This window comes from Pongo abelii, chromosome 2 (assembly GCF_028885655.2).
Source record: "Pongo abelii isolate AG06213 chromosome 2, NHGRI_mPonAbe1-v2.0_pri, whole genome shotgun sequence".
NCBI lineage: Eukaryota > Metazoa > Chordata > Mammalia > Primates > Hominidae > Pongo > Pongo abelii.
In genome coordinates, this window is record NC_085928.1 from 182058449 (window position 1) to 182078892 (window position 20444).

General features: G+C 39.3%; 1 protein-coding gene and 1 long non-coding RNA gene across 8 annotated transcripts in view; both read left to right on the forward strand.

Annotated features, from left to right (window-relative positions):
- Window positions 1-20444, forward strand: part of FNDC3B (fibronectin type III domain containing 3B) — a 361400-nt gene that overhangs the window by 88087 nt on the left and 252869 nt on the right. For 6 of the 7 annotated variants that reach the window (NM_001132462.2, XM_054550321.2, XM_009239511.4 and 3 more), the window contains 1 exon segment: window positions 5228-5303. In NM_001132462.2, coding sequence (NP_001125934.2) covers window positions 5228-5303 — 76 coding nt within the window. 7 annotated transcript variants of the gene reach the window in all.
- The window catches only part of LOC129058727 (uncharacterized), a 32281-nt gene continuing 17146 nt past the window's right edge, over window positions 5310-20444 (forward strand). The window contains exon 1 of the long non-coding RNA XR_008524054.2: window positions 5310-18858. This is a non-coding gene — a long non-coding RNA (uncharacterized LOC129058727). The remainder of the gene's footprint in view (window positions 18859-20444) is intronic.

Consider the following 20444-nt stretch of genomic DNA (forward strand, 5'->3'; position numbering starts at 1 on the left):
TGAGCAAAATGAGGCAATGGATACATTCACATCTTCTTCCAGGATCTTTCTAGTTTACTTGCTTATGTTTTTAATCCTAGGACATTTTCTTTGCATGTGTTATTACCACAAAGATAAATATTTGGCATTCGCACCCCATCACTTCCCTTTTCCTGATTTGGAGATAAGAGGGGACTCAAAAAACAAATAACTGCTTACTTTTCAGTTTTGCCTGAGGTCAGCTGTGGTCTGTGGCACACAGACTGGGGTCTCAAAGCTGTGTGTGGATGAACAGTTTGGGTATGGGGGCCTGGGAAGAGCTTGGAGATTGGGAATCTTGGGGGTGGGGCTGGGGAGTGGGGAGTTGGGAGTATGTGTGACCAGAAAATAGTAGCATGAGGAATAGGCGGTAGTACTCTTCTCATGTAGTCAAAGGTCACTTTTAAAGTTATTAGGTATTCCTGGATAGAATCCTTAGTTGCGTGGAACTCTTCTGCAGCTTTTAGATTGTGTCATTTTCCCCCTTAAAGATACCTGTTGGATAATCATAAATGTGGGCTCCAAGGGAGAAGTATTCATTTATACATGAAAACAAGCTACACAGAGTGTGGCAAGTGGAAAAAACTCTAGAAGTGAAATGGGATCTCCTCTCTGGTATAGTTTATATCTTGATTGTCTGAGGATTGGATTTAACGCTTAAAAATGCTCCAAGTGTAATATTTTGCCTTTGGTCAGTTGGTACTGTTCTCCCAGGAGGAGCTGTTTTTGGGAGACAGTCTTGCTCTGTTGCCCGGGCTGGAGTGCAGTTGGCACCGTCACGGTTTGCTACAGCCTCGACCTCCTGGGCTCATGCAATCCTCCTGCCTCAACCTCCTGAGTTGCTAGAACTACAGGAACGCACCACCATGTCCGGCTAATTTTTACAATTATTTTTGTAGATATGGAGTCTCACTATGTTGCCTGGGTTGGTCTGGAACTCCTGGTCTCAAGTGATTCTCCCTGTCTCAGCCTCCCAAAGCACTGGAATTACAGGCATGAGCCGCTGTACCTGGCCAGAAGCTTTTTTGATGGACTGATACATTACCCTGATTGCTTATTTGAGTGACTGGTAATTTTTTTATTTGAGGCATAAATTAGACATTTGCCTCAAGGAGTATATTGGCACCTGGTTAATCAGCCACCCAAAGTTTAAATTGCAAAAGTAGCCTTCCTTTTCCTCTTTTAATGAGTATAAAACAGAGTTAGTTTTAGATTTATACCTGTAAAGGAAAGATATTACACCTTCTTTCAGTTCTCCTGTTAGACAAAGAATTCCCATGATGCTGTGTTTGCTCAATTGTATTACTTGTAACTCTTGTTTTATTGTTTCTCTGGACTTTGGAAGAGTGATCACTTATTTTTCATTAAACTTTGATAAACTGCCTTCTGTTTATTTCCAGCTTCTTGGTTCATGTAGCACTAACGGTTTTGAAACAGATCTGATGAAGCAGTAGTAGCTTAGAGGATGCTCCCATGATTTGATTAGCATGGTTCTTCTTAAGATCTCTGGAGAAAAAAAAATATCAGTAGTTAAAATCTTTGTCTTTTTTTTCTTCCTCTGAAGACATGGTGCAGTATGAATCAATTTAATGCTGACTTTGGAAAAGTAGGAAATGCTTAGTGAGTAGACAAAAAATGATGTGGTTTGGACAGCGATGTTCTGTTTCGCATTTTGTATTAAGGAAGACTTGTAGCAGTTATTATATTTCTGCTTTGTGGCTGGGGAGAGGGAGGGAGGGAGGGGGAGAGAGAGACATTGCCCAACTTGTATGATAGGAAAGGTTAAGTGCGGGGAGTTGGCCAGGTTGTGACTCATGCTCCTCGGGGGCTGCGTGATGCAAGACCTTCTGCCGCCAGCTCATTCATGTCTGCTGTCAGGACCGGTCGGTCATTGGGCTGGTGTGTGTCAAACTTATTTTTATCTCTGCTTTATTGACAATGAAAACAGCTAGGTGGTCAGCCTCCCTTAATATAATAAAATGCTTTCTTTTAAAATACCTCAGTGCCAAGATGAATACGGTTTGTTTAAATAATGACTTCTGCTCTACTGAGAAAAATTGATATTGGGACACAGGAGACTTGCCTGGTTTCTGAGGTAACTTGGTAGATTATAATCTGGTTGCTATGGCTACTCAGCAGCAGTGAAAATTACATGAACTAAACATTTGAAGGGAGGTATTTTCGTCAGATGCTTAAAAGCCCGTTACCTATCATCTTTCTCCCTGAAGAAGTGGGATCGGGGTCAGGAATTGAACTAAGTAAGCAGGGGGGGGAGGCATAAGTGGACCTTAGAGGCTGGATGCCTCTGCGTCGTTCTTTGAAGTTTGGCCTGGTGTCAGTGACCGCTGAGGAACTGTTACAGACACTTTTTGTGCAATATGATAAGCAGATAACGTGACGACAGTCCGGACATGTCAGAAATCCGTTTTCTTGCCTGGGACTTTCCGTAATACTGGTGAATTGTATTTTCTGAACCGGTATTCAGGGCACATTGTCTGACAATTATGAGCATGGTAGAAGAGAGTATATGAATTTGGGATTGTCAGAGAAAATCTAGGACATAGAGTCTTGGCATCCATTGGTTCCCCCCTCCCCCAACTAATTAATTCCATGGGCATATATTACAGTTCTCTCCCTAGAGCTTTAAACACAAAGCAAATGGTTTTTGCTTTATTACAGTGATGCTAGACTTGATCTAAGGACCTTTAAAAAGACAGGGATAATTGTCTGTATTGAAGTGTTGTTTTCTTCCATTGTAGTTTTTATATTGTATATTTAGGTAAAAATAAATGATTTTCATGTTAAAGAAATGACTTTAAAAGCTCCTTTTCAAGAAAACAAATATTTGGCCGGGCGCGGTGGCTCACGCCTGTAATCCCAGCACTTTGGGAGGCCCAGACGGGCGGATCACCTGAGGTCAGGAGTTCGAGACCAGCCTCAACATGGAGAAACCCTGTCTCTACTAAAAATACAAAATTAGCCAGGCGTGATGGTGCAGGCCTGTAATCCCAGCTACTGGGGAAGCTGAGGCAGGAGAATTGCTTGAACCTGGGAGGCGGAGGTTGCAGTGATCCGAGATCGCACCATTGCACTCCATCCTGGGCAACAAGAGCGAAACTCCGTCTCAAAAAAAAAAAAAAAAGAACAAATATTTTAATCATTCTAGAGGTCTTGAAGGAATTTCCTTTTGAGTTTTTGAAACAGTACAGTGTGCTTACATTGGTGATAATTTAAATACCGAAAACTCAAAGATTATCTACAGTTATTATATAGGAAAAATGAATTGCCTTGAAATAACTGTCATAATTCAAGATAATGAGAAGCACCAGGGGTGAAGCTTAGTCTGAGTTTCCCTGAATGATCCTGTTTTTTCCAGGTAATGTATTTTCTGATTTAAAAAATTTTAGTATTCCAGCAGTATCATCTGGATGAATTATTAGAAGAGGCAAAATACATGGATATTAAAGAGTGAGTATTTAAAGATGAAATGGCTTTGATTTCAATAGTTTTACAAAACAGACAAATTATAGTGTATACAGTAAATAAAGTTGACTTTTAAATTGCATCTTATGAAAGCTTAATTTCTAAGCTAAGATAATTATTTGCAATAGTTTTTTTAAATGTTTTATGACTTTCATTCATTCAGTGAAAGTAGTTATTGAGTACATAACTTATTCTATGCCAGGCATGGGGCTAGATAGCTGGATGTTATCCTTATCGTGCCTAGATTAAAGAAGGAGAGGCAGACACTAACATAATTGCTTAGTTTATTAATTGCAGTTGTAAATTCTAGGAAGAAGTAGTAGAGCGGGTATTTTTGTTTGATTTAGAACACATAGTGGGGGACCTGACCTGTCCTGAGAGTCAAACACTGTATCACAAGCTGAGAAGGATGAATAGACGTTGGTTGAGGATGGAGGAAGATAGGTGGTAAGCTAAGATGAAGGAGTACAGGAAGAGCATCACAGACAGAGGGAACAGTATGCTTGACAGTTTCAAGCCAGGGAGGAACAGGGCTTGTTCCAATAACTGTAGGATGAATGTGACACTGACATCCGGTCAATTTCTAGAAATTATATGGTGATTTTTTAAATAGTGTTAGCCTTGTACATGGTGGTTTTTAACTATAGTTTTTGTGGTGGTAGTTGTTGTTTTTGAGATGGAGTCTTGCTCTGTCACCTAGGCTAGAGTGCAGTAGTGCAGTGGTGTGATCTAGGCTTGCCACAACCTCCGCCTCCTGGGTTCAAGCCATTTTCCTTTCTCAGCCTCCCAAGTAGCTGGGATTATAGGCACCTGCCACCACACCTGGTTAATTTTTCTATTTTTAGTAGAGACCGGGTTTCACCCAGGTCGGTCTTGAACTCCTGACCTCAAGTGATCCACCTGCCTCAGCCTCCCAAAGTGCTGCGATTACAGGCGTGAGCCACCGTGCCCAGCCTCACTATAGTTTTTTAAGTTTGTATTATGTCTTTTAACTTGTATTTGGATATCAATTAGTGATTTTTTCCTTTGATTATCCTTTGATTAGAACTATTAATAAAACTATGAGGCTGTTGACAGAACGTACTTTGCTATTACCACTCATGATCTAGTCTTGGAAGTTGTCTAATATTAAATATTTATGTTCATATAAGTAAAACATTGACTTTAAACATTTGGGTATTTGGTGGGGCCTATTTATAATATTTATTTAATACTGTTCATTATTGTCTTAAGATCCTGTACACAGATAATTCTTTTTACAAAAATTTTTCTTGTAAATATTTTTTTGTTGTCACACAATAGAATCATATAACCAGATCAGTAACAGACACTTGGGAACAGTATGCAAAACTGTTAGGTCAAAACCTCATTGTTAGATGCAGCTTTTTTCTGTAAGTATGGTTTCTGGTCTTTTTTCTTCTGTAATCGTAGTTTCTAAATTTGTGAAAGCGAAAAGGGAATTGTGCTTTTCAAAGAAAAGTTTTCTTCAAATGGAGTTTTTAAAGTTAGATAGCATCCTAAGCAACACGGGAGAATTCATTTAGCTAAATTTGAATGCATGTACTCCTACCCCCATACCCTCAATTAAGACTTCTACTCCAAGTTTTGTGTTTATAAAAGATTTTATGCCACATGCTTCCTGTCTAGTATATAAATTTAGGTAATAACACTTGACAAATCCCAGAGGTTCCAGTATTAAACTGAAATTAATGTGTTGTTTTGGCAGGTTATTCTCGTTCAAGTTAATCCAGGTGAGACTTTCACAATAAGAGCAGAGGATGGAACACTTCAGTGCATTCAAGGTAAGGACATTTTTGGTAAATATTCTAATCAAAGATTTTTTCTTTATTTGAAGGAAGTAATGTTTTTCTATGTGTGTCTGCATGTAATTTTCTAGAAGTAAAGTGTATCTTGGATATTCGTTTTCTTTTTTTTTCTGTTGCATGGTCTCAAATATATATTATGATGTTATCCAAAGGACATTTTTAGTGGTAAAATCTGTATTGGGTGTCTGTTGGTTAGTTATTACTAAGTAACAAATTACTCCAAAATTTGGTGGCTTATAACAACATTTATTAACTCACCAGGAGGCTAATGGGTAGGAAGTTTTCTACAGTTAGTTGTTAAGTGGGCCTCTCCATGGAGAAGCAGAGGGGGCTTATGTTATGGCAGCTGGCTTCAGAGCCAATAACTAGAGGGCAAGAGGGAGCTAGTAGGTCCAGCCCAGACTCAAGAGAAGAAATTATGAAAGGGTGTGAATACCAAGAGGCAGGTCATTGGGGGCCATCTCAGAGGCTGCCCAACACAGTCTACTCTTTGGCCCCCGATGATTCATGTTCCTTCCAAATGCAAAATGCCCCCTCCCAAGATCTCCAAAAGTCTTATCCCATTATAGGATTAGCTCAGAGTTCAGAATCTTGTCATCTAAAGTTCCAGGTGTAGGTAAGGCTTCTGGGTGTAGTTCTTTTATTACAGCTCCTAGCACACTTCTAGTGTGTATACTAATGCCTCTTCTGTATAGTTCACTTGGAAATAAATGACGTAGGTACTTTGATCCATATGGAGTTCTGTGTAGGAACATCAACCTAGATCTGATGTTAGCTGGTAAACACTGTAGTCTTAAAAGGCACTGTTTATGATAGCTCTTGACAGTGATTGGGATTATGGGGCAAATGGTAAATGGCTTGCAATTGAGATCAGTATTAGGTTATTAATTGAACTGGAATCTAATCTGAGGTTTTATTATTAATACCTGAACTTGCTTACCAATATACAAACAAACTAGGGGAAATGCCTTTAGTTTCAGTTTCCCATAATAAGCTGTATAGAAACAGTTGGTTTTTTGTTGTTGTTGTTGTTGTTGTTTTTTTGCCTTGCATAATAGTAGAGCATGTTGCTTTGTACTTTTTTTTTGTATCTATAAGAACAAAAACTTAGAAAATATTTCTTGAGAAATGAGTATATTTTTAAAGATTCAAGGCTAATGAGTTTTAATTGAAGTTAATATGAAATTATTTAATCACTTTTATTAATGATTTCTACTCTGCATTTCTCTGTTGTGTCCCAGAAATTGATCTTTGGAATTCTAAATCATTTAAAATCAAAACCTAGTCTTAGTCGATGAACAATATGGGGAAACTTCATGTCAAGGAAGAGAAGAAATATTTTAAAATAGTATGGACTATAGAGTCTTTCACCTGTTTGTAGTACTATAATAAACGGATACTGTGAACAATTAAAACCTCAGAATCCTACAACCCTGTATCTTTAAAAAAAAAAAAAAATCACACTAGAAAAACTAGATGAAAGTCACCTATATGGGATGAAGCTGTGGTTTTCAGTTCAGTGAGAAAGCAATTAAGCCTCTGGTTATGGTAACATTGGCACCCCATTAATTGGCTAGTACATAATGTCCCTCTACAACTGAGTGTGTGTAATAGTAGAATCTGTAAAAGCAAATCACTTAGTGGATGAACATGCATAAAATCTCTTTCATTCCACCTAAGTTTACTTTTTGGTGTCAAAGGAGTGTGTGTATGTGTGTGTGTGTGTGTATGTAGTGTTTGTGTATATATGTATGTAATTTCACTGAGTTGGCCGCTCCCCCACTTTTTTTTTTTTTAATCCATATTATAACTGGTGCACTTTGCAGGAAATGTTGCAAGTATATTGCTGTCTTCACAAAGGGAGCTTTGTATTTATTCATGATGATACTTGGAGATAAGTGACACTAACACTCCTTCCAGTGATTTGAAAAATGCCTTTGACCAAAACAGAATTGTGGAGCCATTTATCTTTGGCTCCCTCCAGGCTTCCTATTCTTTGTTCTCTTCTGAAGTCTCAGATACTATGGTTATCTTCATTTTGGGGAGTGGTGGTACCTGGCCAAATTAATTGAAATGGCACAGGATGGAATGAGGACTAGGACCTGGATCCAGGTGCTTTGCTAGGGTTTCAGAAGCACTGGGCAATAGGATGAACCGCAGAAACTGGAAGGAAAGTCAGCCCAGCAGGCTGAACCCCAAGTTCAGACTCATTGACTGCCACTAATGTATAAAAGGCAGTCACTCAGGCAAAAAACAAGAAACCCTTTATATGAGTTCCAGTATGAGTGCGTGAATGCTTCACTCCAGTTGGGTAGAATATAGCAACATAAGATGTGGCAATAGGCAGTGTATTTGTAAATTCCAACACAAGTTGCTATGTCATCCTCACAGTCTCAGTGATTAACGTCATCTCTACCATTGCTAACATTTATTCATCTCAGGCTGTGCTATGCATTCTTTCCTTTAGTGAGTTTGTAGTTACACATAAGGAAGCTGAGGCCTGTCAAAAAGTCACATAGCTAGAAAGAGGCAGAGTCGAGTTTTCTTCCCTGGTATGTCTGATGCCCTGAGTTCCTTGTTCTGTGCCTTTTATGTCAGGGAGGACTCCATTCTCTTGACAAGAGCAAGGTTAAGTTCCTGTTCCTGGAGTAACAGGATTCTGAGCTGGATAACAGGATGAGTACTTAGATACCCAGAATGAGACAGATGGTTTGCAGAACAAAAGTGGTTGGTGGAGACTGAGCCTTGGGAATAAGCTAGGGGCAAGCACTTTGTTAACGAAGTGAGATATACTGGTTGAGCAGTGACTAGCAGACAGTGTGATGCAGGGAGTATTGGTTTAGAACTCATTAAATTATTTCTGCCCAAAATCAGGTTTGGGTTCAGATTTGGGGTGGCTCAGCTTCCAGGTGGGGCTTCCAGCTCCAGCTGTTGTTGATTGGGGCCAGGGAGGGCTCCAGCTCCAGGACAATAGGAGAGGACTGTAGGTACAGTGGGAGGCAGTTCTTTGTCATTTAAAAACCTATTAGGAAGGAATCTGAAAATGGTCACATTGTAATGGAAATTTCTGAAAGAAATATTTGTATTTTGTTAGGGATTTAAGAGATCGAAACTCTACTTATGTTCTTTGAACACTGGCCAACAGGTGGGAGTGGTTTTGTTTTGTTTTGTTTTGTTTGTTTTTTGTTTTGAGATGGAGTCTTACTCTGTCACCTAGGCTGGAGTGCAGTGGCACAATCTGGGCTCACTGCAACCACCGCCTCCCGGGTTCAAGTGATTCTCCTGCCTAAGCCTCCTGAGTAGCTGGGACTACAGGCACACGCCACCATACCTGGCTAATTTTTTGTATTTTTAGCAGAGACAGGATTTCACTGTGTTAACCAGGATGGTCTCGATCTCCTGACCTCATGATCTGGCCGCCTCAGCCTCCCAAAGTGCTGGGATTACAGGCATGAGCCACCACACCCGGCCGGTGTTTTTTTAAATTGAGGGGAAGGTGATGGGTAGTGGTGGCCTTCTTGGAAATTTTGAAGTCATACCCATTGATTATGCCATGGTTGAAACTGTCAGCCTAATAACTTTGCTATTTTAACACCAGCCCTCAGATTAGGGACTGCTTTGTGGGGATTTCAGGTAGGGAGTGGAGTTGGTTGCTGGGCCTTCCTGGAAACTTTGAAATCACATTGTATGAGGTCAGTCCTCTTTACTTGTAACTGAATTTATTAGCCTGATAATTTTATCTATAGGGCATTTATGACACCACTAGAAAGACCTCAGAAGCTCATTGTGATCTCATTAAAAGGCAGCTTGGAAGTTGAAAGCAAATTATTACAGAAGAATATGGGCTGAGTGGGGAAGCTCACACCTATAATCCCAGCACTTTGGGAGGCCAAGGCAGAAGATTGCTTGAGGCCAGGAGTTAAAGACTAGCCTGGGCAACATAGTGAGACCCATCTCTACCAAAAAAAGAAAAAATTAGTCAGGTGTGGCGGTGCATGCCTGTAGTCCCAGCTGCTCAGAAGGCTGAGGTGGGAGGATCGCTTGAGCGCAGGAGTTTGAGGCTGCAGTGAGCTATGGTTGCACCACTGCACTCTATCCTGAGGCCCTGTCTATTAAAAAAGAAAAAAAAATGTGTTTTTATGGGAATGTCCTTGGTGATAAGGAAGAAAACACAGGAAGCATACAATATGCTGTGAACGCAGATTCATTTCTAATGGAATATTTCTCAATATTTCCCATGAAACATGAATCATAGGTCTTGAAGAGGCCAAAAAAGGTCATAGTTTATTCTCACTTGGGGTCAGCCTATACCTATGGCATCCTAGACAAAAGATTTATTTTCTCTTGGCCGGATCAAAGTGTATAAAGAGCTAATTGTTAGGAAAAAAGAATCTTAGCAATCAGTATGAATTTTGCCTTTGCTTCAGTTCAGGAATTAATAGAGGGCACACTTGGGTCTCTCCCATTATTTTCATATCTGTGTCTGGGCTGAGGTGCTGGCAGTGCAGCCTTCCTTCCTGTCTACACATGCCATCTTTTTATCTGCTCCCTGTAAAATCCTCCAGCCAAAACAAACATCATGCTTCCTTTAAGACTTTAGGCCTGTCTCTTCCAAGAGCTCTTCCAGACCACTGCCTGACTTTTCCCTGAATTCTGGAGGAGCAGGTAGAGGTAGCACTACACAGTCTGGTTATATGCATAAACCTTTCCTTAGCTCTTGAATTAGATGTGAGTTTAGTTGTGACAGGAAACAGTGTATCTTCACCCTGCTCCCCAGCCACACAGCTTGAGAATAATTACTGACTGGATTCCTGCTGGCTCTGGCATTACATTCAAGCATAATGATTTTTCTTTTAAATTTTACTCTTCTGATGGCAGTTTAAAGATGTTTAGTTACGTGCTTATAGCAGTCTCTAAATCTCGATAGAAGAACTTTGAAATACTAGATTGCATTGATAATTGAAGTTAATGAGTTTCCTTTAGAGAAATATGTTTAAATTCTAAAGAACTTTTATAATGACCCTACATTAATACTGTAATTTTTTATTTAAGACTATTATATATAAATTGTGGGGCTAAAGAAAATAGGTGAGTGTGATGGTGATAAAAAATACTGATTAAAGTAAAATTCTTAGGAAGCAACATTATTTTAGTAAACAGTAATATTTAAAGATACTTAATTGCTAATGGTTTTTGTCCAAAATAATTTAGGAATCTTTTACCATAGCAGTTAATCTACTAACTTATGTTAAGTGAATAGAGACCTTGAAATGACTAAATGACAACAGAATGCGTGCAGAGGGGAATTCTAAGAGGGCACTACTATGAGATGGCTGTAGCTTTGAAGCTATTCGAATGTGAAACTTTTTCTGCTCTTGCTTGTTCTCCGTAAGACTTCTTCAGCTCTGTGTCTAATTCTTCCCCTGCCTCAGTGAGTGTGGGAACTGTATCCTTGATGAACACCACGCTCTGCCCAGTGGCTCTGTGAATGACACCATTGAGAGCTGTTCACCATTTCTGAATTTCCTCATTTGTCTCCCATCCCCCGCCCCTCCATGTATGAGTCAGCATCCAGAATGTCACAGGGACCTTAATGTTACTTTTTTTTCCTTATGTGATACTTTTGAGACCTTAATGTTACTTTTTTTTCCTTATATGATACTTTAAGTGCATTTATTAGACTTGTTTGGCACATTAAAACACTGACCTGTCATTCTTTCTAAGAATTTTATGACAGGTCCTAGGGAATTTGGGTTGTCTCTTGCTTTGTTTAGTGTGAAATGACAAGAATGGTGTCATAGCTTGGTTTTGCAAACTGAGGTAGACTAAAACTTCAAAAGCAAAGCATGGATATGGTCTCTCCCTTTAATACATACTTTGCACATAAATGAGAAATTCCTGTTTTACTGGCTTAAAACCCAGGAAGAGGACCTGTTGCAAATGAAGCCTGTTTTCAAAGATTGTAGTGAATCTCTGTCTTGGCTGAAATTTGCAACCAGTTTTTTGATAAAAAATATTTGGGTGATTTGAAAGTAAAATTATTGTAACATGAATGCATTAAATTCTAAATCTTTGCCAACTTTTATTATATTGTATGAATTGCTTTTGACTATTTGTAAAATGTCTGTATTATAAATGGAAATGTTTCTTCCTATTACAAGATTAGGATTTTAGGAGCTTGTTTTCTACATAAGAAACTGCCTTGAAAACCATTTCTTTTTTTTTTTTTTCTTTTGAGACAGGGTATCCTGTCTCAGAAAGAAAGACCTGGCTCTGAGACAGACTTGCTCTGTCACCCAGGCTGAAGTGCAGTGGCACGATCAGATCATAGCTCGTTGCAGCCTCGACCTCCTGAGCTCAAGTGATCTTCCCACCTCGGCCTCCCAAATTGCTGGGATTACAGGCATGAGCCAGTGTGCCTGGCCGAAACCCATTTCTTTAGTATTTGGTGGATTTGTGAGGGATTGCTAACAAGCTGAAATGTTATTGTGAACACTTAGGCCTCAATTGAAAAATCTTCTAGAATTGAAAATAGCAAGTCATTTGCCAAGGCTAGCCCCAATGTCATGGCCATCTTTCTTTCTGATTGATCCAAAGCTGTATATGGTGAGAGTTAGTCCTCCCAGGAGGCTCTAAGCCAAGAGAGTCTGAATTTCTAGGAAAATTTGAATTACTCTACCAACTTTCCAGCTTACCTTATGATACTTAAATGTTAGCTTCAAGACCAATCAGTCTTTTACCTGTGTGTGTCTGTACTACAAATATATATTTATGTGTGTGTGTATATATATTTGCTTTATTAGAAGATTTTTCCATTTTCCATGATTGGATTTACATGAAATTTGGAGAAAGATTGAAGAAAAATTACTTTCAGCTTTGTAGAGTACTCTTGATCTCTGAAATGTTTGGGGGCTTTATTTTGCACATGACAAGTTAGCAATTCCTCTCAACATGGACTGATGCACAGCTATTTGTTACAAATAGACATTCCATACGCTGACCTGAGAAACCCTTTTACAGAGAGCAGCTTGCTGCTGAGTAACTGGAAGTTTACCAGCAGGTGGTTTCCACCAGGGCCGGAAAATACTGATGGGCCCAGAGCAGAAAGTCCAGGTTATGGAAGGAATGAGAGCAAAGGCTGTGATTGTACGTGCAACTGTCATCTTGCTGGGATTGTGTAATGTCATGAGGCTGGGTTACATCAATACCAAACTATGTTGCTTTCCTAGGAGGTTTTAAGTCCCTCTCAAGGGAGGTACTCAGGGTATATGCTGCTTCCTGCCTTTCTCCTTCTTCCTGTCTCAGTTATCTTGATTTTTATGTTTATTCTTATATTTACATAAGAACGGAATGTTAAACCCTTAGATAAAACTGTCACCCAATGTTGTGTCATCAGACTTAAGATGAATTGGTGCTTAGTTCTCAGAGTACAGCTCTGTAGTGTGAATCCCTGGTCATTTGGTAGCTAATGCTTAACCTGTTAGCCCCAGTTTCCTCTCTTAAAATGGGAACAATGATAGTACCTATCTGATAGGATTGTGAGGATAATCCATTGTGTCATTATTATTATCATCATCATCTAGTTGTATACACAGCTTTGCTGATTTTTTTTACCCCCTAAATAGATGGCGTGATTAATTGTGGGCAATGACTTCATTTTCCTACTTGTAGAAATCAGTTGAAATTCTAGTCTCCCTTTCATTGCTTATTTATGATAGACTTGCTTTCATAGGGTTGCTGGTGATGGCACCAGTTCAAACATTTTAGATGAAGGTTTATAAGAATGTGTATACTGTTCAGATATGGGGTTATATCTAAAACAACGGGTCCAGTGTTCCATGAATTTAAAGTAAATTTTGTTGTAGTTTTTTAGTTGTTGGTTTTCTTTTGAATAACAGCCGTTCACTCTCGCACCACGCCTGAGCAGCTATATTCAGAGAAGGCTATATCCTCTTATTTTATCCAACAAAGCAGTTTTTCTAATGTGCCTCCTTTTACATTTTCATTGAATTCCATACTTCTGTCTGAGTGCAGTGGCTCACGCCTGTAATCCCAACACTTTGGGAGGCCAAGGTGGGGCGGATCACCTGAGGTCAGGAGTTTGAGACCAGCCTGGCCAACATGGTGAAACCCCATCTCTATTCCCCCCAAATACCAAAATACAAAAATAAGCTGGGCATGGTGGTGGGCACCTGTAATCCCAGCTACTCAGGAGGCTGAGACAGGAGGATCACTTGAACCTGGGAGATGGAGGTTGCAGTGAGCTGAGATCGTGCCATTGCACTCCAGCCTGGGAGACAGAGTGAGACTGCCTCTCAAAAAAAAAAAAAAATTGTCTCCATATTTGTTAAAATTTTTATTTAGTGCATTCTGTTCTTAGGCAGTACCAAGAAGCAGTCAGGGCTATATATTTTTGGGAAGATCATTATAGATTTTGGAGTGAGATTGCCTGGCTTAAAAATCCCCTGCACATTAGATGTATATTGTAAAATTAGTTCCTTAACTTCTCTACACCTCAGTTTCCTTATCTGTAGAGCTGGAATAGTAATTTCTGTCTGGAAGGATTGCTGTGATTAAATGAGTTATTGTGTAGAGAGCACTAAAAACAATTTCTGAGTCATAGTAAGGGCCCAATAAATAGGAGTGGTTACTAAGCTTTCGGTCTTTATTATGGGTGGGCATTGAACTCCCCCTTCATTTTTTGTTAGCTAGTCATTTTTAAAGCACTTCAGAAAGCCTATGTGAACTGGAGTTATTAGGATTTTTTAGATATCTTCACGTTTAAATTCTAACACTTTAAAATAACATGTTTAAAAGTTATGCAATCGCAGTTTAACTCCTCAACCCTTCTGCCCTTTAGGCTTGTTAAACAGTGATTAAAATGTCATCTCTGAAGGTACCACTACTTAGAGTTCTTTAAATGTCACAGATCTTTGCATGTCAGATAATTCAGAAAAGCGAGCAGTGTCTCATTACCTCAGTGGTTGGCCACAGGTTATTTCACAGCTTGTAGTCTTTTAGTTCCTGCTTTATTCTTTCTGTATTTTTTACTCTTGTTCTTACACTTCCAACCTGAAATAGAAAAGTTCATGTTACAAGTGTCTTTAAGGAAGACTGGATTAAGTTCTTCAAGGGCAAGGGTCAAAGCTTAGTCATCTTTGTATCCCAGAGCCTATCCTGCACGCAGGAGGCATTCAGACTGAAGGAAAGTCATTTCCTGATACTTGTTTTAGTCTGTCTGGGCTGCTATAACAAAAATACCAGAGACTGGGTGGCTTATTAACAACGGAAATCTATTTCCCACAGTTCTGGAGGCTGGGAAATCCAAGATCAAGATACTAGCTTCTTTGGTGTTTGAGGAAGGCCTGCTTTCTGGTTCATAGATGGCAGTTTCTCTCTGTGTCCTCACGTGGCTGAAAGGCCTAGGGGTCTTCTTGGGCCTCCTTTATAAGGACACTAATCCCTCATGAATGGGGATTAGTGTCCCTCATGATCCAGTCACCCCTTTTAGTACCGCCCCTTCTAATACTATCACCTTTGAGGTTAGAATTTCAATGTATGAATTTGCGGTGGGGTAGGGGACACAAACATTCAGACAGTGATAGTACTGCTGAAGATAAAATGATGGAAAAATTCTCTTAGGTAATTTAGAGAAGTTATTTATTTTTGTTGTTCTGAAAAGGTAGTTAAATTTAGTTATTTTCACTCTTAGTTCCTCAATTTAAGATAATGAATACAGGCATGAGTATGTTTCCAAAAACAGTAATTCTGAAAAAGTCCAATATATGGATTAGCTTCTCTTACCTGTAAAAATGCATGAGGGAATCATTATATTCATGCTTTTAATAACTTTATTTTGGGGGAGAATAGGATGGGAATACCTTAGAAAATGTTAGGCTATTTAATCCTTAAAGATACATCAACTTTTTCCCAAACTTTGTATTTATTTTTGTATTATTAACAAATAATTTAGGTTACTCGTTAATTTTATTCATATTTTATGTTTTCTTGCTGTTGGAAATTATGGTGTTTTGTATAGTAATAAATTCTTGGTAAACTCTGTGTCAGACCCAGGAACAAATTATGCTTTAGTAAATGAGGGTCAGGGGGTGGCCCATGCCTGTAATCCCAGCACTTTGGGAGGCCGAGGCAGGCAGATCATGAGGTCAAGAGATTGAGACCATCCTGGCCAACATGGTGAAACCTTGTCTCAACTAAAAATACAAAAATTAGCTGGGCGTGGTGGCACACACCTGTAGTCCCAGCTACTCCGGAGGCTGAGGGAGGAGAATCGCTTGAACCCGGGAAGTGAAGGTTGCAGTGAGCTGAGATCGTGCCACTGCACTCCAGTCTGGTGACAGAGTGAGCCTCCATCTCAAAAAAATAAAAAATAAAAAATAAATAAATAAATAAATAAATAAATAGTAAATGAGGCTGATTCGTGCTTGTCAGTGTTTGCATTGCTGTAAAGAAATATTTGAGACTGTGTAGTTTATAAGGAAAAGAGGTTTAATTGGGTCATGGTTCTGCAGGATATATAGGAAGCATGGTGCTGGGATCTGCTCCTGGTGAGGGCCTCAAAGAACTTACAATTATGACAGAAGGCGAAGGGGAGCCAGCGTGTCACATGGCGAGAGCAGGAGTAAGAGAGAGAAGGGAGAGGTCCCAGACTCTTAAACAACCGGATCTCCTGTGAACTGAATGAGAACTCACTCATCACCATGGGGATGGTGCTAAGCCATTCCTGATGGACCCATCCTCACAATCCAGTCACCTCCCAGCAGGCCCCACCTCCAGCGTTGGTAATGACATCTCAGTGTGAGATTTGGAGGGGACAAAGATCCAAATCATATCATTTACTGAGTTAAATGAAGGTGGCATAATGGTTTTTCTCTACCAGCGGTGTCACTGAAGAGGGCAGGCAGGTGTTGAGCCTGAAGGAGGGCATTTGTGGTGGGATGTGGAAGGAGAAACAGATATTACAGACATTTAGGAGATAGTCATGACTTGTGACCAGTGAGAACACACTGGATGAATGTTTCCCTAAGTTAGATGAACTACAGTGTGTTAGAAAAATATTTGTCTTGTAACATTGAGAGCACTAAACGTTTTGTATTCTCTGTCTCTTAATTGGACATGCATTAAGAGTAACAAATATGGGTTTAAAAGGCAAACTTTTTTTTTTTTAAGTGGGTGTTTTTTTCCTTTTCCTCAACTTGGGTATTTCCTCTCTGAAGAGGGTTTTCAGTGTCTTGGAAGGTAATTTGCACACTATTTGTGAGGCAAGACTGCTGAGTTAATGGGGAATATGCTTTACTGCTTCTTTTTTGGATCCAATCTAAATATGGAGAAAACTGGCCTCAGGATTGCCCACAGAATGGGGTTTCCTTTATGATTCCTGCTTTTGAGTTCTTTGAATTTGCTTCACATTTCTTGTGTGGTTGGATAGACCCTCCTCCGCCTACCACCCTTTTTTTTTTTTCTATTTGAAAAGATTATTTCCCCCCTAAGTATTCAAGTCTTTTTGTGCCTGAATTAAAGTGGAAGCATTCCATAATTGAAATATAATACCTTTTTGGATGCTTTATATATTGCATTGTGGAGCCAGTTTTAAACACCTGTTTTGTTATCTTTCTAGCTATAGGAGTGTCCACATCTTCACTTTATTTAAAAAGCTCCCGGGTATGTATTAGCAGATTATTATTTCTGTTACAAATTGATAAGAAGAAGAGGTCTAGCATCAAGGGAAAAGTCTTTGGGAGTAAAAAAAAGAGTGAAACTTAAATCAAAATATAAGTCCTTTTCTTGCTCTCTCTTCTAGTGAAAATGTTATTCTGTGTGAGAGAAATGACCAGATGAATTTTGTTTCCTGTTTTGTTTTGCAGTTCTCATTAAAGTGGGTATACGCATACACTTATCTCATGTAAATGTCAAACTGTTTGTTCTTGAAGTGCTAAGTCTTCAACAGTTCTCCTTGGTTGGATTTTGAACATCATTTCAGAATGTCTTATGCTAGATCCAGCAATGTCAGTTTTTGCCTGCTGCACTGTGGTACCTTGTGAATAAAGCAAGTATAAATGGTCCAGATTTATGATGGTTTAAGATTTTTCAACTTTACGATTGTTTCATTGGGACGTAACTCGGTCACAGGTTAAAGAGCATCTGTACTTAGGCAATGCTAGAACTGAACTTGTGTTCTATTGAGGAAGAGTAATCTTTGCAGATAGTATAAATTGTCTTTGAGTGTAAACTTGAAATAGTTTTTTTTCTTTTTTTTTTTTTGAGATGGAGTTTCACTCTTGTTGCCCAGGCTGGAGTGCAAATGGTGTGATCTCGGCTCACTGCAACCTCCGCCACCCAGGTTTAAGCGATTCTCCTGCCTCAGCCTCCTGAGTAGCTGGGATTACAGGCATGTGCCACCACGCCCCGTTAGTTTTGTATTTTTAGCAGAGAGGAGGTTTCTCCATGTTGGTCAGGCTGATCTTGAACTCCCATCCTCAGGTGATTTGCCCGCCTTGGCCTCCCAAAGTGCTGGGATTACAGGCGTGAGCCACCGTGCCTGGCGGAAATAGTTTTTTAAAAACATTAATAAAATATAAAAAAAAAAGCATGGCACTGTCATCCCATGAGTTAGAAATCAAGATCTAGGATTAAATTGGTTAATTTATTCTTAGTTAATAGTCAAGACAGTTCTTATTTTGTGAGTCAAGCACTCACCTGTTGAGTGACATAGTTCTTGAATCATATGCCTGAGGAAAAGGACATGTCTAACATCACAGAATTTTAAAACTGTGTGTATTAACAGTGGTTTATATCGTTTTGCACATCAGAAGTACCTGGGAACTTAAAAAAAAAAAAGTTTAAAAGTTGATATGTAGGCTGGTTGTAGGGAATTGTCACATTGTCTGAGCCCAGGGGAATTGTCAGATTGTAGGGGTTGGGGACTGGGCATGGGTGGTTTTTAAAGGCTCCCGGGCCATTTGAATATGCAGTGAGGTTGAGAAGCTCTGGTTAACGTAACCCTCAGGATAGCTCAAGAAATTCTCACGCTGTGCTTTCCCATGTATATTTCGGTGCACAGGCTGTGTACCTGTGGCTGTTTATCAGGTTCATCTTCTTTAGCAAGTTTGGCAGTTTTGTAAAGTGTCTAAAGATCTTTTATCTTGTATTCTTATACATATTAAGTAAAATCTATGTGGTAGTTGGCTTTACTGAACCTATTAAAATTGTTTTTTTAGCTTTGGTTATAAGCTTCTAAGTAATAAACAAGAACCGTCAGACAGAAATATGGGTTACTGCTTTCAGCAGAGTACAGATTTACTTTATACTTACTTAGATGTAAACACAATAGTTCACGTATGTTTAACGAAATTCAAAGTTCACCTGTGTTTAATGAAATTCAAAGTTGCTTGGAACAGTTTATGATTATGCAGAGTGGATAGAGTTTAAAAAGTGAGATGAGAAGGCCGCGTGCGGTGCCTCATGCCTGTAATCAGCACCGTGGGAGGCCGAGGCAGGCGAATCATATGAGGTCAGGAGTTTGAGACCAGCCTGGCCAACATAGCAAAACCCTGTCTCTACTGAAAATACAAAAATTAGCCAGGTGTGGTGGTGCATGTCTGTAATCTCAGCTACTCGGGAGGCTTGTGGCAGGAGAATTGCCTAAAACCAGGAGATGGAGATTGCAGTGAGCTGAGATTGCACCACTGTACTCGAGCCTGGCTGACAGAGTGAGACCCTGTCTCCAAACAAAAAAAAAAAAAGTGAGGTGGGAAAATAACCATCTTACAACTTGCCACTTTTCAGAAGCTGATAAGCTGCTGTGAGCCCTGTTTTCGCATGCCTTTATGAAATAATTGGACTGGGACTTTTGCTTCCCTCTTTGTTCCCTTCCTAATCTAGCTCGAATGGTGTAGGTCCCTAGAAATCATTTTGTTGCTTGACTTGGGTGGGTGGTCCCTACAGTATATGAATTCAGTATATGACGTCTATGTCAGACCCTAAAGATTATCAACAGGTAGTCTTAGTTCTCAAAATGTAGCATAAACCAGAATCACCGGGAGGGCCTGTTAAAACACAGTTGCTGGTTCTACCCCCAGGGTTTCTGATTCAGGTCTGGGGTGGGTGGGGCCAGAAAATTTGTATTTCTGAGATGTTCAGGCTGTTACTGATGTTCTTGGTTCAGGAGTTCTGAGAATCATGGAGGTGGAGATCGTCAGGGTTGGTGACATTTGTAAGAGAAGGGTATTTACAGAAGTTGTACCCTTAAATTAAAAAGAAGGCTCTCAGAATTAAGTTTGGTCACACAGTGGACAAAAGGGAAAAAAATTCCATCTAGATGCAGCAAAATGAGAAAAATTGACTTAAAAATTATTATTTATAAGCTCAAAGATAGAATTTTTTCTTTTTGAAAACTTTTTCCTCCCTTTTCTACAGTTTTAATGAATTGAGGTTTGAACCCGGGACCCTAATTTTCAAAGGATTTGTTTGTAGTCTTTCAGTTTACATCTCCTAATTCAGTTGCTAATTTTATTAAGTTCCTAATTTTATTAGGAACTTGTTTTTCTTCACTGTGCCTCAGTTTCCCCATAATAAGAATAAATATGATTGCCAGATATATCGTTAGGATATTTTAAAGTCTAATGAATAATATTATGTAGTATTTGGAGATCACCAAGTTAGGAAACTTATAAAAAATATTCTAAACATCTACATAAGGGATGTACTTATTCAAGCAATAAGTACATCCCTTCTTCCCAGTCAATTGGGCCACAGTAAAAGCAGCAGCCAATGTGGAGGGTGAAAAAAAAATAGTGGGCCAATATGGAAGTTGGCTTCATTTTGTAAAGTATTATACAAAAATGGGAAAGTTTTAAAGCATGAAACTGGTGAGAAAGGAAGTGACTCAGAATTCAAAATAGATAGGACTCCACACCAGTAATGATCTGGAACTGAGAAACATTGCCTACAGAAGAGAGACGCCATGAGAGACAGTTGAGGTGAGTGAATTGGCTCCATAGTAACATGGAAAATGGAATTACACATTTCTTTTTTTTCTCACGTGGACAGAGACTATTGTAGAAATTTAGAACTTTGGGCCCTGTTTAAAAATGTATT